General features: G+C 47.0%; 1 protein-coding gene and 1 long non-coding RNA gene across 2 annotated transcripts; one reads left to right on the top strand and one right to left on the bottom strand.

Moving 5' to 3' along the window:
• Bspry (B-box and SPRY domain containing) lies at nucleotides 1–15015 on the top strand (the record flags this gene model as incomplete). The annotated part of the gene is given in 6 exon segments (XM_013513135.1): nucleotides 1–42; nucleotides 3374–3472; nucleotides 6224–6454; nucleotides 8067–8092; nucleotides 12214–12338; nucleotides 13673–15015. Coding segments are annotated over 6 exon segments (1053 nt in total), but the record flags the coding sequence as incomplete, so codon positions are not given.
• LOC102023362 lies at nucleotides 8104–11875 on the bottom strand. The gene is made up of 3 exons (XR_260629.2): nucleotides 10963–11875; nucleotides 9155–9392; nucleotides 8104–8691 (listed from the first exon to the last, which is right to left on the bottom strand). It is a non-coding gene; the product is annotated as an uncharacterized LOC102023362 (long non-coding RNA).
• Nucleotides 15016–15050: the final 35 nt, after the last annotated feature.

The following is a 15050-nucleotide window of genomic DNA, read 5'->3' as shown; positions in this document are numbered from 1 at the left end:
CACCGCGTCCGCCGGGCCGACGAGCACGCGGAGGAGCTGCGGGTGAGCGGGCGGGGCCGCGGGCGGCAGGGCTCCGGCGGCGAGGACGGGAGGTACCGGGCTCTCCAGTGGCTTCGCCTGTAGAACCAGGCGGTGAAAGGTGTGGCCGAATCAAGTCGACCCAAGTTCGAATCCCACCCTTGCCCGCCTCCCCTGTGAGTCATAGTAACTCCCTGAGCCTCGATGTCTTCATCTGTAGTTTGGGGGCAGGAATCGTAGCTCGTGTTTATTATAGTTAACCTCTGATAAAACTGGATCCCAGCTGGGTGTGGTGCCACACGTTGTAATCCTGGCTGCTGGGAGGCTCGGGCAGGAAGATCAGGAGTTCCAGGTCAATCTGGGGTATAGGCTGCCTGGGACAGAGAGACCCTGCCTGAAGAGAGGGAAGTGGGAGAGGAAGGGAGGGAGACACACACAAACCTGTCCCTCTTCACCTTTCCACCCAGAGCTGCCACCCCTATCCTCAGGTGTCAGGTGAGGTGATCTGTTTCGCTTCCAGGATTGGCCTTGACTGTACTTCAAGCCGGTTTCACCTGGATAACAGAGGGAATGGGAGCAAACTTGTCCCTAAGGTTCTTCTCACCTCCACTCTCAGCTTGGCTGCAAGTCACTTTCCTTTCCCCCCCCCACCCCCAGTTTGGACAGTCAAGTCACCTAGGAACTTTCTTCCACCCTCCACCCTAGCCGAGGTCCTGGGGGTTTCCTTGCAGTTGGATGAACTGGCTTCTTTCTCCCACCCCCACCCTGGAGTTCAGCCCTGTTGTGCACCTGTGCCCTCTCTGGGGACTTCACTGAATCAGACTGGACTGGAACGTAAACACCTTACACCTTACAAGGTGCTGGGGCCACAAGGGGTTCAGTTATTCAGTGCATCCCAAGCTTCTGGTTGGTCCTACCGGTCAACAAGAGTGATGATGAATATAAACTTGGAGAGTGTTGATAATCAGCTTGCATGATGGGTAGGAACTTAGCAAATGTCAAAGTACTTAAATATGTGTCATCTCATTCATCTTGATTTCAGACCTGGAAACCAAGGCCCAGAGCAGGGCAGTAACTCCTACAGGGTTCCTAAAATTCAGAGGCTGAGGGGAGAGGGGTGATTCATTGACTAAGCAAGAGGAAGCCACCGCTTTATGCTTTGGTGGTTAGGGGGAGGAAGTGACGCTAGTGGAAAACTTTAAAAAGTACCCACCGGGGCCTGAGTGACAGAAGAGGTGAAGGCTGGAGAGGGTGGTAGCAGACCTGGTGCTTACTTTGGACTGCACTCTGCCTTGAGTGTCCATCTCCTTTGCTTGAAGGGAGGTCAGTCTTGTCCTCACTTTTTCCAATTTAAATAATATCCTCCTCCCCTGCCTTGGCCTCTGGGATCAAACTGAGAGCCTCAGGCTCTCTCTAAACTACATCCCCAGCCCTAGATCAGATGGTGTCTTTAGCACAGTCACTTCCCTAGCCCTCAGCCAGCAAAGAAATTGCACCCCAGGGCAAGATGGTTACTGAACGGCGCAAACCCCAGCACCAGTTGAACTGTTCTCTCACTTTCTGGATCTACCCTGTAACTTTTCAGAAGCTGCGTTCAGTTCTCTCAGTGGCTGGGTGCATGGAGATGACAGCTTCTGTGTAGTCAACTCAGTTTTGTAACTTTGCATTTGGACCTGTGAAGTGTAAGACTAATTCCATCTTGTGGGCGGAAGGATTTACAAAGGGTTCCTGGGCACGGTAGATGGACTGCCTTGTGGTAGATGGATCTGAGGCAAAGTCTTAGGAGAAATAGTGGAGGGACCATCGGTTGGAAGGGCTCCAGCTACTACTGGAGAAATGGAGTGGAGAAGCAGAGGGCCTCGCCGTATCTCCTGAAGCAAGTCACTTCTCTGTGGCCTTGGCTTTCTCATTTCTAAAACTCTCCTGTCTCCCTGGGTGATACTAGTAGCTATGGAAACTGTGAATTGCTGCCCCTCTGTGGTCAAGGCAGTGGATGTTCATTCAACAAATATTTATGGAGGGCCCTTTATTTGCAGGAACTCAGAGAACAGGTCAAATATATGGTACTTCTGTTCCTGGCATAAGGGGACAGATACACAAAAGAGTAAACACATAACATGTTGTCTTAGAGTTGTAAGTACAAGGGAGAAGAAGAAAGCACAATAAAAGATAAACGGGAGCTGAGCATGGTAGCACATGCTTGTAATTCTCAGCTGGGAGGCTGAGGCAAGAAGATTGCAAATTCGAGCCAAGCCCAATAATTTAGTGAGACTGTTTCAAAATAGGAAGAGGCTGGGAATGTAGTCATGCACAGGCCCTGGGTTCAATCCCTAGTACCACCAAAAAACTAAAATAAAAAATGAAATAAAAGATGAGGGGGAAAGTCAGCGAAGACCTCTCTGAAGTGACATCTGGACAGATTAAAGGACCAACAAGCACACACATGCACACACACATGAGACTACTGCTAGAGAAAGAATGGGTGCAAAGGCACGGAGATCAGGACAGTTTGGTGTTTTTAAGGGCTAGAAGGAAGGTCAGGGTGGAGAGTGGTGAGTTGTGACACTGGACACACGAACAACCACATCGGGTAGGGCCTTGTTGGCTAGAAGCATGACCTGCTCTGAGTGTGCTGGAAAGCCGCTGGAGGACCTTTGGCAGGGCACATCCTCTCCTGATTTCCTTCTAAAGGGTGGCTAATAGGGAGCAGGGGAAGGCTGAGAATAGAAGCCCAGTTTGGAGGCTGTAACAGGATTCCTGTGAGAAATGATGGCCATCAGGGTATCTTGGTAGAATAATGGGAAGGGAGGTGACCGGAAGTGGGCAGGTGAGAAACTTTGGATTCTATGATGGGTTAGATGCAGGATTGAAGAGAAACTCCTGGAGTTTGGTCTGAGTAACAAATTGGTGTCTGATGATGCCGTCTTGTGAACAGTGACAACCCGGGGGAGAGCAGCTTGAGCTGCCGCGTTCTGCTCAGAAGCAGGGATGGAGAGTCAGGGAGCCAGGTATGAAGGAAAGTCAAGAGCATGTGCAGGGAAGTGGTTATAATGACTGGCCAGGGGGCTTGAGGATAAAGAGGGAAGTGAGGCCACAGTCGGGAATATGGGCAGTAAAAAGTGGTAAGGTTATTGTGTTGGTGGCCCCAGCGGAACTATTGAAATGGGAACTCTGGAGTTAGGGAGTTAGAAGGATGGGACATAGTGGGCAGAGTACAGGCCCCTTGACATGCAAATTTTGGAGGCAGTATCATTTTTGATAGTGGTGAGGTCTTGGACAAGAGGGGAAAATCGTTGGAATGAAGAGTGGCTTATATGCATGGATAAAGGTGCCATGGGCAGTGTTTGTGTTGCAGAACAAGATTGTGGACCAGTGTGAAAGGCTGCAGTTACAGAGTGCTGGCATCACCAAGTATGTGGCTGAGGTCCTACTGGGGAAGAGCCAACGAGCAGTGGTAATTCTTCCGCTTTCCTCTGTATGCTGTGTTCCTCCTGGGTAAGACCCTAGCCCTAGGGACTCATTGCCCAAGTCTAGAGTTCCCGTTTCAACCTAACAGCCTCACTGTGCTACTAGCAAAGCTGGATGTCCAGGAAGGGTGATTTCCCATCTCTCTGAGCCTTAATTCTACCATCTGGACAGAGTGGGCTTGTTCCTATTACCTCATTGGGTGCAAAGACTCTGCTAGATGACTTTTGTAGGTATCTTGGGATAGAGGATCCAGAAATGTAGCATTATTTTACCATCTAGTTATTTTGGACTCAGTCCCAGAATTATAAAACTACTTAGGGACTTACAGAGTATTCTTTATGACAATTTTATGCAGTAGATGGCAGCAGATCCCTATTTGCAAATGGAGAAATGGGTCTTGTGATGGTTCATTGACTTGCCCAAGGTCGCACTGCCTCCTGGCAGTGTCAGTTCTGTGTCATGGATCTTCTAAGCCCCAGGCCAGTATTCCTTTTTCTTTATCCCACTTGGGTCCTTTATTCAGTGGACTCATTGCTGTTTCACTCTTAAGCATGCCCTTCAGGACAGAGGCTATGCACGTTTCTTGCCTCCTGCTTCCATAGTACATGGAGCAGGCTTTGGCACTGCCTTAATCCAGCTCTTTTAATTGCACAGAACAGAATCCCAGTTGAACTTGCATAAACAAACCAGAGAATTTCCTCTCGATACAGAGGTATCTTAGAACCTACAGAGAACTAGAGTCGGGAACTAGAAAGCTGCTAGGTATCAGACACATTCATGTTTGCTTTAGTTTGCATGATTATTTCTCCCCTGCTTTCTCTCCCCTTATCATTTTATTTTCTTATCTTACTACATTGGCACTTATTGCATCTCAATATGTGGTTGGTTAGATGCTACAGTAGCAGACCCTGACTTTAAGGGAGAAGCTTCCAACATTTCACCATTTATTTATTTAACAAATCCTTACTGGGCACCTACCATGTTCCAGGCACTGTTGTCCTAGGTGCTAGGCATTCCACAGTGGAGAAGTCATATGAAAATTCCTGTTTTCACAAAGCATACATTCTTGTCATATAAAATATATGCTTTGTCAGAAGGTGACACGAGCTATGGGGAAATATAAAACAGGAAATAAGACAGCATGTATTGAGGATAGGGATTGCAATCCCATTTGCTCTGATCAGGAATGACCTCGTTTAGAAGGTTGATACTTGCACAAAAACCTAGGAAGTGGCAGAGTAGCCCACACATGTGAGGGAAGAGTTTTCTAGAAGGAGGGAATGGCAAGTGCAAAAGCACCAGGTGGGAGTGTACCTGGCTTGTGGAAAGAGTGGCAAGGAAGCCTGTGAGACCAAGCAGAGCGTATGGATGAGATGGCAGAGGATGAGTGGGAGAGGCAGCGGGCAAAGCGGAGCTGGATCATGACCTCATTGGCCATGTAAAGATTTTGCCTTTCTCTTTGGTTCTGATGGGAGGCCATTTGAAATTTGTGAGCAGAGGGGCTGGGGATTTAGCTCAGCAGCACAACGCCTGCCTGGCAAGCGCTAGGTCGTGTGTTCGATTCCCGGTACCAGAAAAAAGACGTACTGAAATTTGTGAGCAGAGTAAGATGACATGATTTAAGATTAAAAAGGAACACACTGGCTGCTGTGTTGGGAAGTGACTACAGACAGCAGGGTAAAAGGCAGGGAGACCCATTAAGAAGGTGATATAGCCCAGGTGGGAGATGACAGTGGTTTGGACCCAAGCGGGTTCACTTGTCATTTGTTTAGCCTCCTTTAAGTCTCTCCATCATGTGGGTCTTAGTTTCTTCTGTGAAACAGAGATGAATGCTCCCTGCACTGTGCAAAGCAGGTGTTTGGGGACAAGGCTCAGGGAAAGTGGTTGGTTCTCTCTGACTCCGACCTGAAGAGGCAGCTTTGCTGTTACTTGCTGGGCAAAAGTACGAGGGCAAGTGCTTATGCAAAAGATGCCTTTGGGGAGGACTGGTTACCAGGTGGTATCTGCTGTAAGGGAACAGTGTTAGGCTGAGAGTCAAGAGAACTGGGTTCTGGTCCCATCCCTACCACTGACGTGCTTTGTCAGTGCTTCCAAGAGATTTTTTAGTAGACCAGGAAAAAATTTCCCATTCAGTCACGCAGTTGCTATCTGGGATATCTATACACATGCCATAGGAGTTAGAAAAACATGCTCATTGCCTTCACTGGCTGAGAATTATTTCAGGCCCTCTCTGTGGCAGATAAAAGTTCTAACACAGAATTTGTTGGAGCAGATAGCCTTAGGAAGTAATGGGTTTTTGTCCTTAGATGCGGGGAAATAGCAACCAGAACACTATTGTTTTGGAGATGGTTAATAGGGATGACTTTTTAGGCCTTTCTGTTCTTCAGTTTCTAAAATTCTCTGACCCTGATCCCTTGGCCTAAGTATTTCTAAATGTGAAGAAATCAGGTGATTGTAGTTGATCACTAAGCCCTACTTAACTCCTCTATATTGTGATCTTGGCCTCCTGAGATCTAGCCTGGCTGTCTGGATCTCAAAATTCTTTACTGTAAACCATATTTGGGAAGTCTCACTGTTGGTCTGTCAAAGTAAATGGTGTAAATACTGTTATTCTCCTTACTATTCCCATCACAGACGTTGCCATTCAACTTTGGTATTCCTTCCTGCTGAGCCCAAACCCTCCTAATCCTGACCGGGGCTTTGCCAGAACCCAACTCCTCATTTCATCCCTTGTCAGAGCACGGCCAGCGCGGCGAGGGAACTGGTTATCCAGCGACTGAGTGTGGTGAGGAGTCTTTGCGAAAGCGAGGAGCAGCGGTTGCTGGAACAGGTGCACGGTGAAGAGGAGCGAGCCCACCAGAGCATCCTGACACAGCGGGCACACTGGGCCGAAGCACTGCAGAAGCTCAACAGCATTCGCACCAGCCTGGTGGACATGCTCACCCATCTGGATGACCACCAGCTGATTGTAAGTTGGGCCAGGCTGAGGCTGTGGCCAGTGGCCAGACCCCAGATTAGAAAACATTGAAAATGTGTCTCCGTAGGAAGTGAGAATTTGGAGCAGGGATGAGTGACAATGCTCCTTTGCTTGATCTGCCTTCTGAACCTTCTCCTGGGCCCTTCTGTTTACTTCTTTTTTTTTTCTGGTACCAGGAATCGAGCTCAGGACCTTGCACTTGCCAGGCATGCTCTGTGCTGCTGAGCTATATCCCTAGCCGTACTTCCTTGTAAAGAACAAAAGAACTCTACCAAGTCTGTTTAGCAGACCCCCTTTGTGTTCCATATCTGCTTACTCTTGATATCTGATTGGGTTCTTCCTCTGCTGCCATCCCCCAGGTGGCATCCGGGGAATCAGCCCAGCCTGTCAACAGCAAGAATCCTGTTAGGTTAGTTTAGCCAGAGCCCCCCTGACCCCTGACGCTTCCTCTTAGTAGTTTTCCATCTGCTTACTGCGTGGCTTTAAATTCCTACTTGCACTTGCCCTCTTTGGAGTTCAGCCCGATCTCTTCCCTGTGGCGGTGGTCCCTATACCTATCGCAAGGGCCCTGAGTGAATTCTTCCGTACTGTGCTTTAGTAAGTACCATTGAATACTTTCTTCTTTCACATGAGGCAAGGGGAATCAAATTATGAGGGTTTTTTTCATGGCAACTGATAGCAATACCTTTTAATAGTAAGCTCCTTATCGAGTACCTGTGAAATGCTAAGCATTGTATTATGGGGCAGAGTTACAGCTAGCAGCTGCTAGCTGCTCCCAGCCTTATGAAGGAGATGAATACATAGAACTGACTGGGGGTAAGGAAGAATATGAGCCTTGGTAGAGGAAATCACTCAGAACTAGAGACCCCACAATCCAGGCTGGGGAGGGGTTCAGGAAAGACTTCCGGGATGAAGTGACTTGGAGGTGATAAGAAAGTACCCGTGTCCAAGGAATTCAGCAGTGCACAAGGAGAACAGTGTGTTTGAGGGAGCCAATAAGGGCTCCAGTATGAAAACACGGAGCTCATTCTTAACGCTACCACAAGTTACCATGATTAAAATTTGGTACATAGCCCATGTAGATGTAGATGTCGATTTGCAGATGCCTCCAGTTTTGAGGGAACAGTGTGCCATCTGAATAAAAACTGCCAGGCAGAGACAGAAGAATGTAGAACAACTGAGCTGTCTCATTGCACTTGCAAGTAGGCCAGTTCCTGTGACTGCTCTTGATTGTGCATTCATTCAGTCACCCCGCTTCCATGCACAGGACACATTCTGTCTCAGACACTGGGACAGTCACAATAGAAGATTCAGAATGTCTCAGCCACTCAGGAGCTGACATTTCCTGGGAGATGTGTTCAGTAAATGGCTGATGGTCCTGAAGGGAGGTGAGGGGAACCCAGGGCGCTGTGGGGCAGGAGCCACAGAGTGGCTCTTTCTGAGCATGTGCCACAACGATATGAAAACAGCCAGTAAATCTTGGCCCTGTGGCCTAAGGAAGGAGGACGAGCTTTTACTCTAGACCCTTCAGTTAAATATGTTCAAGTCTTGACAGCCTGTAGGTTTCTGGTGCAACACCTGACTTCATTTTGTTTTCTTGCAGGAGAAAGAGCAGGAGATTTTTGAGAGGTAAGTATGGCTCTGGGATTTGCTTGGGCAGTCACGGGGACCCTTGGCCTCTCCCCATCCCACCCGCTTCAGGCCCTGCTGCTCCTGGGAGAAAGCACAGGGCTCTTTCTGCTCCTGTGCTTTAGCACCACTGCTTTGGGCCCACATGGAAGGGCAGTGAAGATACTGTTAATCAGAGCCTTGCCACCACGGGCTCACACATTGTCCTATATCAGAAAGAGATCACCCTATCCAAGAGTTTTACTGCCCTCATCTACAGGCAGAAGTACTAAAGCTCAGAAAGGGAAAGGAACTTGTTTTAGCCCCAGAGCTGGGACTTGGAGTCACCTGTTCTAGTGCAGTCTCCTCTACCCGCTTTCTCTCATGAAAGAATCTTTGAAATGTAAGTCTGCATTGTTACTCACATTTTGCATTTTATTACTCAATACTAAAAAAATTTCACAAAGTCCTACCTTGGGTTCTGAAGGCCTGAGAGGTAAGACCTAAGGAAGAGGCCAAGAAGATGTAAATTATCAGGCAAAATAATTAACTCATCAGCCTGGGGGTGCAGCTCAGCAGTAGAGCAATTGCCTTGTATGTGCAGGAAGCGGGGTTTGCTCCTGAGAGAGAGGGAGAGAGAGATAAAGTGAGGTTCTATCAGTCCTTCCCAATTCTATTCACTAGAAGTAATAATAGATGTGGGTTTTTTGGATCTTCTTATTTAAGCATAGAGTATGTGGGGTGTTTTGTTTGCTGATTTTATTTGTTTGTTCTTTGAAATAGCATCTCACAATATAGCCCAGGCTGGCCTCAAACTCATGGCAGTCCTGCTGCCTCAGCCTCCTGAGCACTGGGATTACAGGTTTGCACCACCATGGCTGGCTTGTTTGCTGATCTTTTTGCCTTTCTAAACAATATTTTTTCAAAACAATATTTTTAAACAATATTTTTTATACCTGTTGTTCTGCTGCTTAATAGGTTAACTTGGAAATCTTTCCATATTATTGCATACAGATTTATCTTACTTTTTTTAAAGCCTGTGAAGTATTATTCCATAGTTGGATATATCCACGTTTATTTTACCTTCTGTCTCTCTCTGTGGGAGGGAGTGTGCGCCTGAGATAGAATGAAGGCCTCACATGTTCTAGGCTAGTGTTGCAGCACTGAGCTGTATCTCAGTCTCTAGTGTCTCCTTTTAATATAGGCTTGACCCATCCCCATTTCTCCCCTCTTAGTCTTTCCACACTGCTGCCAGTCTTCTCCTCCTACTTTATCTTCATCATCTTCCTTTAATCCAGTCTGTCCTCAGTATAAAGCAGATCTGAGTTTTGAAAAGAATTTTGATCTCTATTAATTTTTTATTTTGAAATATTTCAAACTTACAGAAAAGCTGCAAGAGTAGTATAATAAGCTTCACCTAGAATTGTCAGTTGTTACCATTTTGCCTCTTTAGATCTTGTTCAGTCTCTCTTTCCTATCTAGGTGAAGCTTATTATACTTCTTCCTATCCTGTTACCTCATGATTAGAACCAGTACATTTTGGGGAAGAATATCTCTTAAGTTATGAGTCCTCAGCCCATCATATCAGGGGCCATATAATGTCACTTGGGCAATGTCCCATCATCAGACATGTTAATTTTAAGCACTTAGATAACGTTGTATCTAATGGTGGTGTTTATCATGTTTCCTCACTATATAGTTATATTTTCCTTTGCACAATTAATAAGAGAAATGTGAGGAGATATTTTCTGTGTATATCTTGTTTCCTTTCTATTTTACCCAATAGTGTTGCATCCATTGATAATTCTTGCCTAGATATTTATTGGGTTGTTTGTTCATTCACTTATTTAGTGTCAATAGCTTCATGAGTTTATATTTTATTCAATGCATTATATTACTACTACTGCCATTTTTTATTTTAATGTACAAATTATCCCATGTTGCCCAGTTAGAGCCCTTTGAGATGGATCCTATGCCTTTTTGACAAGTCCTCATTATCCTTTGAACACTTTCTTGTTCTGTGGCACGGGAATATATCCCAGGCTCAACTTACTCCTTTTCTGTTCCAGCTCTGGATTCAGCTCCAGAGGTCTTGGTTTCTTTGAGTAGGGAAAGATGTCTAGAAGCCAAGATCTGGGCAGTAAGTATACTCATTGCTACTGATATGTCATTGCTACTGGGTCTGTTCAAGGGGCAACAATTAGAGTTGGATGTGTATATATTTTTTTTGTTGTTTTTTTGAGACAGGGTCTTGCTAGGCAGTTCAGGCTGGCCTTGAGCTCATTTTATAGGCTGGCCTTGAGCTCATTTTATAGGCTAGCCTCAAACTCATAACAATCCTCCTCAGCCTCCCGAATGCTGGAATTACAGGCGTGTGCCTCCACACGTGGCTGGATGTGTATAATTGCATGAGTTTGTATCACAACTTTGAATTCTATTCTAGCACTACAGCGTTTTTCCTTTTTCCTGCCCCTATTCTGTGTTTGTATCTTTCTTCTTTCATCATGAGAATGCTGGTTCCCAACAACACCAAAATATTTATCCATTTGCTCAGTCCTACAACACATACAAAGTTGTTCAAAAACTGCTAAGCCCATTCTACGACTGACAAACCTACTAGTAGAGTTTAAGACCTCTCTGCAAGCCTTCGTGACCCTAGGCTGACAGTGTGTACTCTCATTTGACTGAGAAGTGCCTTTGATGGCTCTGGTTTCCACATCCGTGGCTGAGCTCACTCTCGCCTGACAGTGACAATAGGTCCCATGCATGGACTGAGCATTCAGCTACAAGTTAGGGCCCTCCTGTGGAGCCCTACCTCACTTCCATCCCACTGAGGCTATGAGTTTTCTCCTCTGTACCATGTGGTTCTCTATGGACTCTACTGTCCATACCTGGTCTCAGATCTGTCCTAGGATGACAGCTTAGCCCTGCTAGTGCTGGCGCTTTCCTCCCCACCTATTGGAAGCTGGGGCTTCTCCAGAAGGAGTTGCCATGCTCTGGGAACATGGCAACAGACCCTCTGTTGTCCTGACCACAAAAAAGACTTTGTTACCAGAGTCTACTGTCAGTATTTCAAGGCCCTGTCCACCTTGCTCCTCCCAGGCAAGGCAGTCAATGGCAGTCTTGCAAAGATTGAATCTATCCGGGGGAGAGAGGGTTGCTGAATGACCTCAGAATTGGCTTCGTGGTTAGAGGTGATGGGAAAGTTCTTTCTGAGAACCCAGATCAGAGGGTCACAAAGCTTTGTGATATCCCCTTTGCTCTATACTAGTGGTGGCAAAGCTATGGCACTCACGCTGCAATGGGCTGTTCGGATCATGGAAAGTTCTAAAAGTTTTGCCATCACTACTATACCCTTTTGAGATTTCATTTTAGGTCAAGGAAAACATGTGGAATGGTGCCTGTTCTATTTTTGCATGGAGGCAGGGCTTGAATCCAGCTTGGCTGAGTGCCTTCTCTGAATCTCTGTTCTCTGCTGTCAGGCAGAATAACCACTGTATCATGGGATACGGCAAAATTGAAATATGGTCCTGGATAGAAAGCAGTAACTTTAGAGCCCAGCAGCCGCGTAAATTGCAGTTCTCTCTTCTTGGGTATCTTCTTTTCCCCAATTACCTTTCCGTGACTGATGGTCCTTTCCTGTGTGACTGGTCACAGCTTTTTGAATTTCAAGAGCAGAGGACTAGCTGTACCTTCTGACCAAACCAAGGGAAACATTACTGCTGCAGTAGATTTTGGTTTTGTTCTGTTTTTTTTGAGACAGGCTTTCACTATGGAGTTCTGGCTTGAAATGACTGTGTAGCCCAGGCTGGCTTGAACTTGGGGCAGTCCTTCTGCCTCACCACTCAAGTGCTAGGATTATAGGCATGCACCACCAGGCCATGCTTTGCAGTAAATTTTTCAAACACTATATTTTCTGGGGAGGATATTGGAGTAGAAACACTACCACAAAGGAAATCTCATGGCCCAGGTCCTAGTTTCAGCTCAACTGTCTGTTTATGGAAGGGCACTCAGAAGTCACTTCTCCCACAGAGCATACTGCTTCTGGTTTCTAATACTGGCACCAAGCACACCTCCCTGTAAATTGTTTACATGCTTTGGATTCAAGACCTTCTTGAATGTTTTCTTTTTTCCCTACAAAGGACTGAAGAAGCAGAGGGCATTCTGGATCCCCAGGATTCTGAAAAGTTAAACTTCAATGAGAAGTGCACTTGGAGCCCACTACTGACCCAACTCTGGGCAACGGCAGTTCTCGGGTCCCTCTCAGGTCAGGAGCTGCCAAAGCCCAGCACCATCAGGAGCAGCTGGGCTTCTGTCTGTGTCTGTGTGGGGTTTGCTGCTGGGTCACACTGGGCACTGGTGCTTTTGGGACGGTCACTTAGGCAACCAGTGATGCTGGAAGCAACCTGTTCAGGGCGGTAGGCTTTGGATGGGGAGGAGCTGGAACAGGTCCTTCCCATTTCCAGACCAGCCTGCTCTATGGTTGGTTAGGACTAATCGTGTTCCTATAAATCATGTTCTTCTTACCATCCTGCCCTTTCAGGGAAGCTTTTTATGATTTATTGGAAACATCAGGTTTCTCCTTAAGAAAATACAATTAACTGTCAACTAGAGGGCACCTGGACCAGGAAGAAGCTAGATTTGCCTCATTTATTTACTTAAGAAACACTGACTCAGGCTTACTGTGGGCCAGGCCCTGTGCTATACACTGGGGCAGCAGAGTGAACAGAGCCAGTCTCATACCTCCAAGAATTCCCACTTTGGGGGGCTGGGGATTTAGCTCAGCGGCAAAGCGCCTGCCTGGCAAGTGCAAAGTCATGAGTTCAATTCCTGGTACCGGAAGAAAAACGAAAAAAAAAAAAAAAAAAGCCCACTCTGCTGGGGATTCTCAGAGCAGGCTTCTCCCAGGCTGGATGGAAGCGTCCATACTCTCAGTGGTGGTCTTTGCACAATTCATGGAAAGGTTAAGTTAGTAAATTGAATCTTGTCTCAATTTTAACCACCCTCCCATATTATCCTTAAAATTTTGATATAAGCCATAACTTGTTCACACTAGATTATGGCATCAGATGTACCTGATTTGCCAGCAGCCTGTTCATTCAGCCATTGGAAATTGCATTGTCTCGTGCTTCCTAGCTGCAGAGCTCAGTCCCTAAAATAAATCAGATCTGAATGCCACAGAGACAGCCAGCCGGAAGGCAGTACAACCAGTGCTGGATGTGAGAACAAAATATGACCTTGCCACCAACTTGGTATGGAACCTTGAGCAACTCATTTCTCCTCTCTGGGCCTTATTTCTAACAAAATTTATAGGTAAAGATCTTGGACTAATAATAATTAGTGTTATCATGGCTACAGTTTATTGAAGGCTTACTTTATGCTGGGCACTTTACATGAATTGTTTCATTTAGTTCTCATGACCATGCTGTGATAAGTCCTATTTGATCCTCATTTTACAGATGAGGAAACTGAGGCTGAGAAAGTAACTGACTTATCTGAGGTCTTTCTGCCAATGAGCAGCAAGGAAACCTTTGCTACCTGGTGGGACCAGGTTAGGGCTGGGGAAGAGGGGCTGTGGACAACTCTGGTAATTCTTTCCAGCAGGCACAGAGGACGTACGAATTGATGAGAGGACCATCAGCCCCTTCTTGCAATTGTCAGATGATCGAAGGACCTTGACTTTCAATGCCAAGAAGACCAAGGCCGGTGCAGATGGCCCAGAGCGTTTTGACCACTGGCCCAATGCCCTGGCCGCCACCTCTTTCCAGACCGGGCTGCATGCCTGGATGGTGAATGTCCAGAACAGTTGTGCCTATAAAGTGGGTGTGGCCTCAGGCCAGCTGCCCCGCAAAGGCTCTGGCAGTGACTGCCGCCTGGGCCACAATGCCTTCTCCTGGGTCTTCTCCCGCTATGATCAGGAGTTCCGCTTCTCGCATAATGGGCAGCACCAGCCCCTGGGGCTGCTGCGGAGCCCGGCCCAACTGGCTGTGCTTCTGGACTTAGAGGCAAGAGAGTTGCTCTTCTGTGACCCAGCCTCTGGCACCGTGCTCTATACCTACCACACGGCCTTCCCCACACCTCTCTTCCCAGTCTTCGCTGTGGCTGACCAGACCATTTCCATTGTCCACTGACCTCTAGCCACAGAAAGATCAATTCCATCTCCCTACCACCCTTTCAGGTCAGGCCATGTTTCCAGCCAGTGTCCTTTTCCCAAGTGATTTGTGTGGTGTTTCTAAAGGAAAGAGGGCCCATGCTCGGTGGGCAGATTGAGGTGCCACGAGGATCTGTTTCAGACCTAGGCACAATCTTGAAATGCCAGCCATCTTTGGGAAACTTGCTGCTCCCTGGCCCTTTGTCCTCCAAATTCACCATGATTTTGCCCCTCCGGCATCCAGCATGGGTCCTGGGGCATAGTGAGTGTGCAATAATTATTAGGCAAGGAAAAAGAGGGCTGGATAGACAGGTGGGCAGATGTGGAAATGGTTCTCTGCAGAGAAGCCTATGGCTGAAGCTGCTTTATCCTCTTAGTTCAGTGTTTCTCAGTCTTTTTCACGACATGCACATAAGAAAAATACTTTTTCTAACACATAAAGACAACCTGAAAGGGATTTAGAACTATCAGGCTGCTCCTGGCCAGATTTTGGCCTGGCAGTGCTATATCCTTCTGTAGGTACTGCGCTACTACCCAGAAGACCGAGGGTCCCTATCTCCAGATAACCTGGCTGCAGCCCAGCCCTGGGCATCTGTGCCAGATGCTGAGGGCCAGCTGTGGCTATCTGAGATCATGGGAACTTCCTACTGTGGCTGTGCTCCCCACCATGGCCTCTCGGACCTAAAGTGGAGGCCTGAGTGAGGGCCTCCAGCCAGAAAGTGCTGAGGAGTATGAGGGCCAGCCTTAGGGAACATGGAACATGAACATTATTAAAGGGCTTAAGAGACTTATAGGTTTCTTGCGTGTTCTTTGTTGGTAATTAGCTAT

Source organism: Chinchilla lanigera, unplaced genomic scaffold, assembly GCF_000276665.1.
Source record: "Chinchilla lanigera isolate Chin_1 unplaced genomic scaffold, ChiLan1.0 scaffold00018, whole genome shotgun sequence".
NCBI classification, from domain to species: Eukaryota; Metazoa; Chordata; class Mammalia; order Rodentia; family Chinchillidae; genus Chinchilla; species Chinchilla lanigera.
This window is presented reverse-complemented; position numbering and strand designations above follow the sequence as displayed.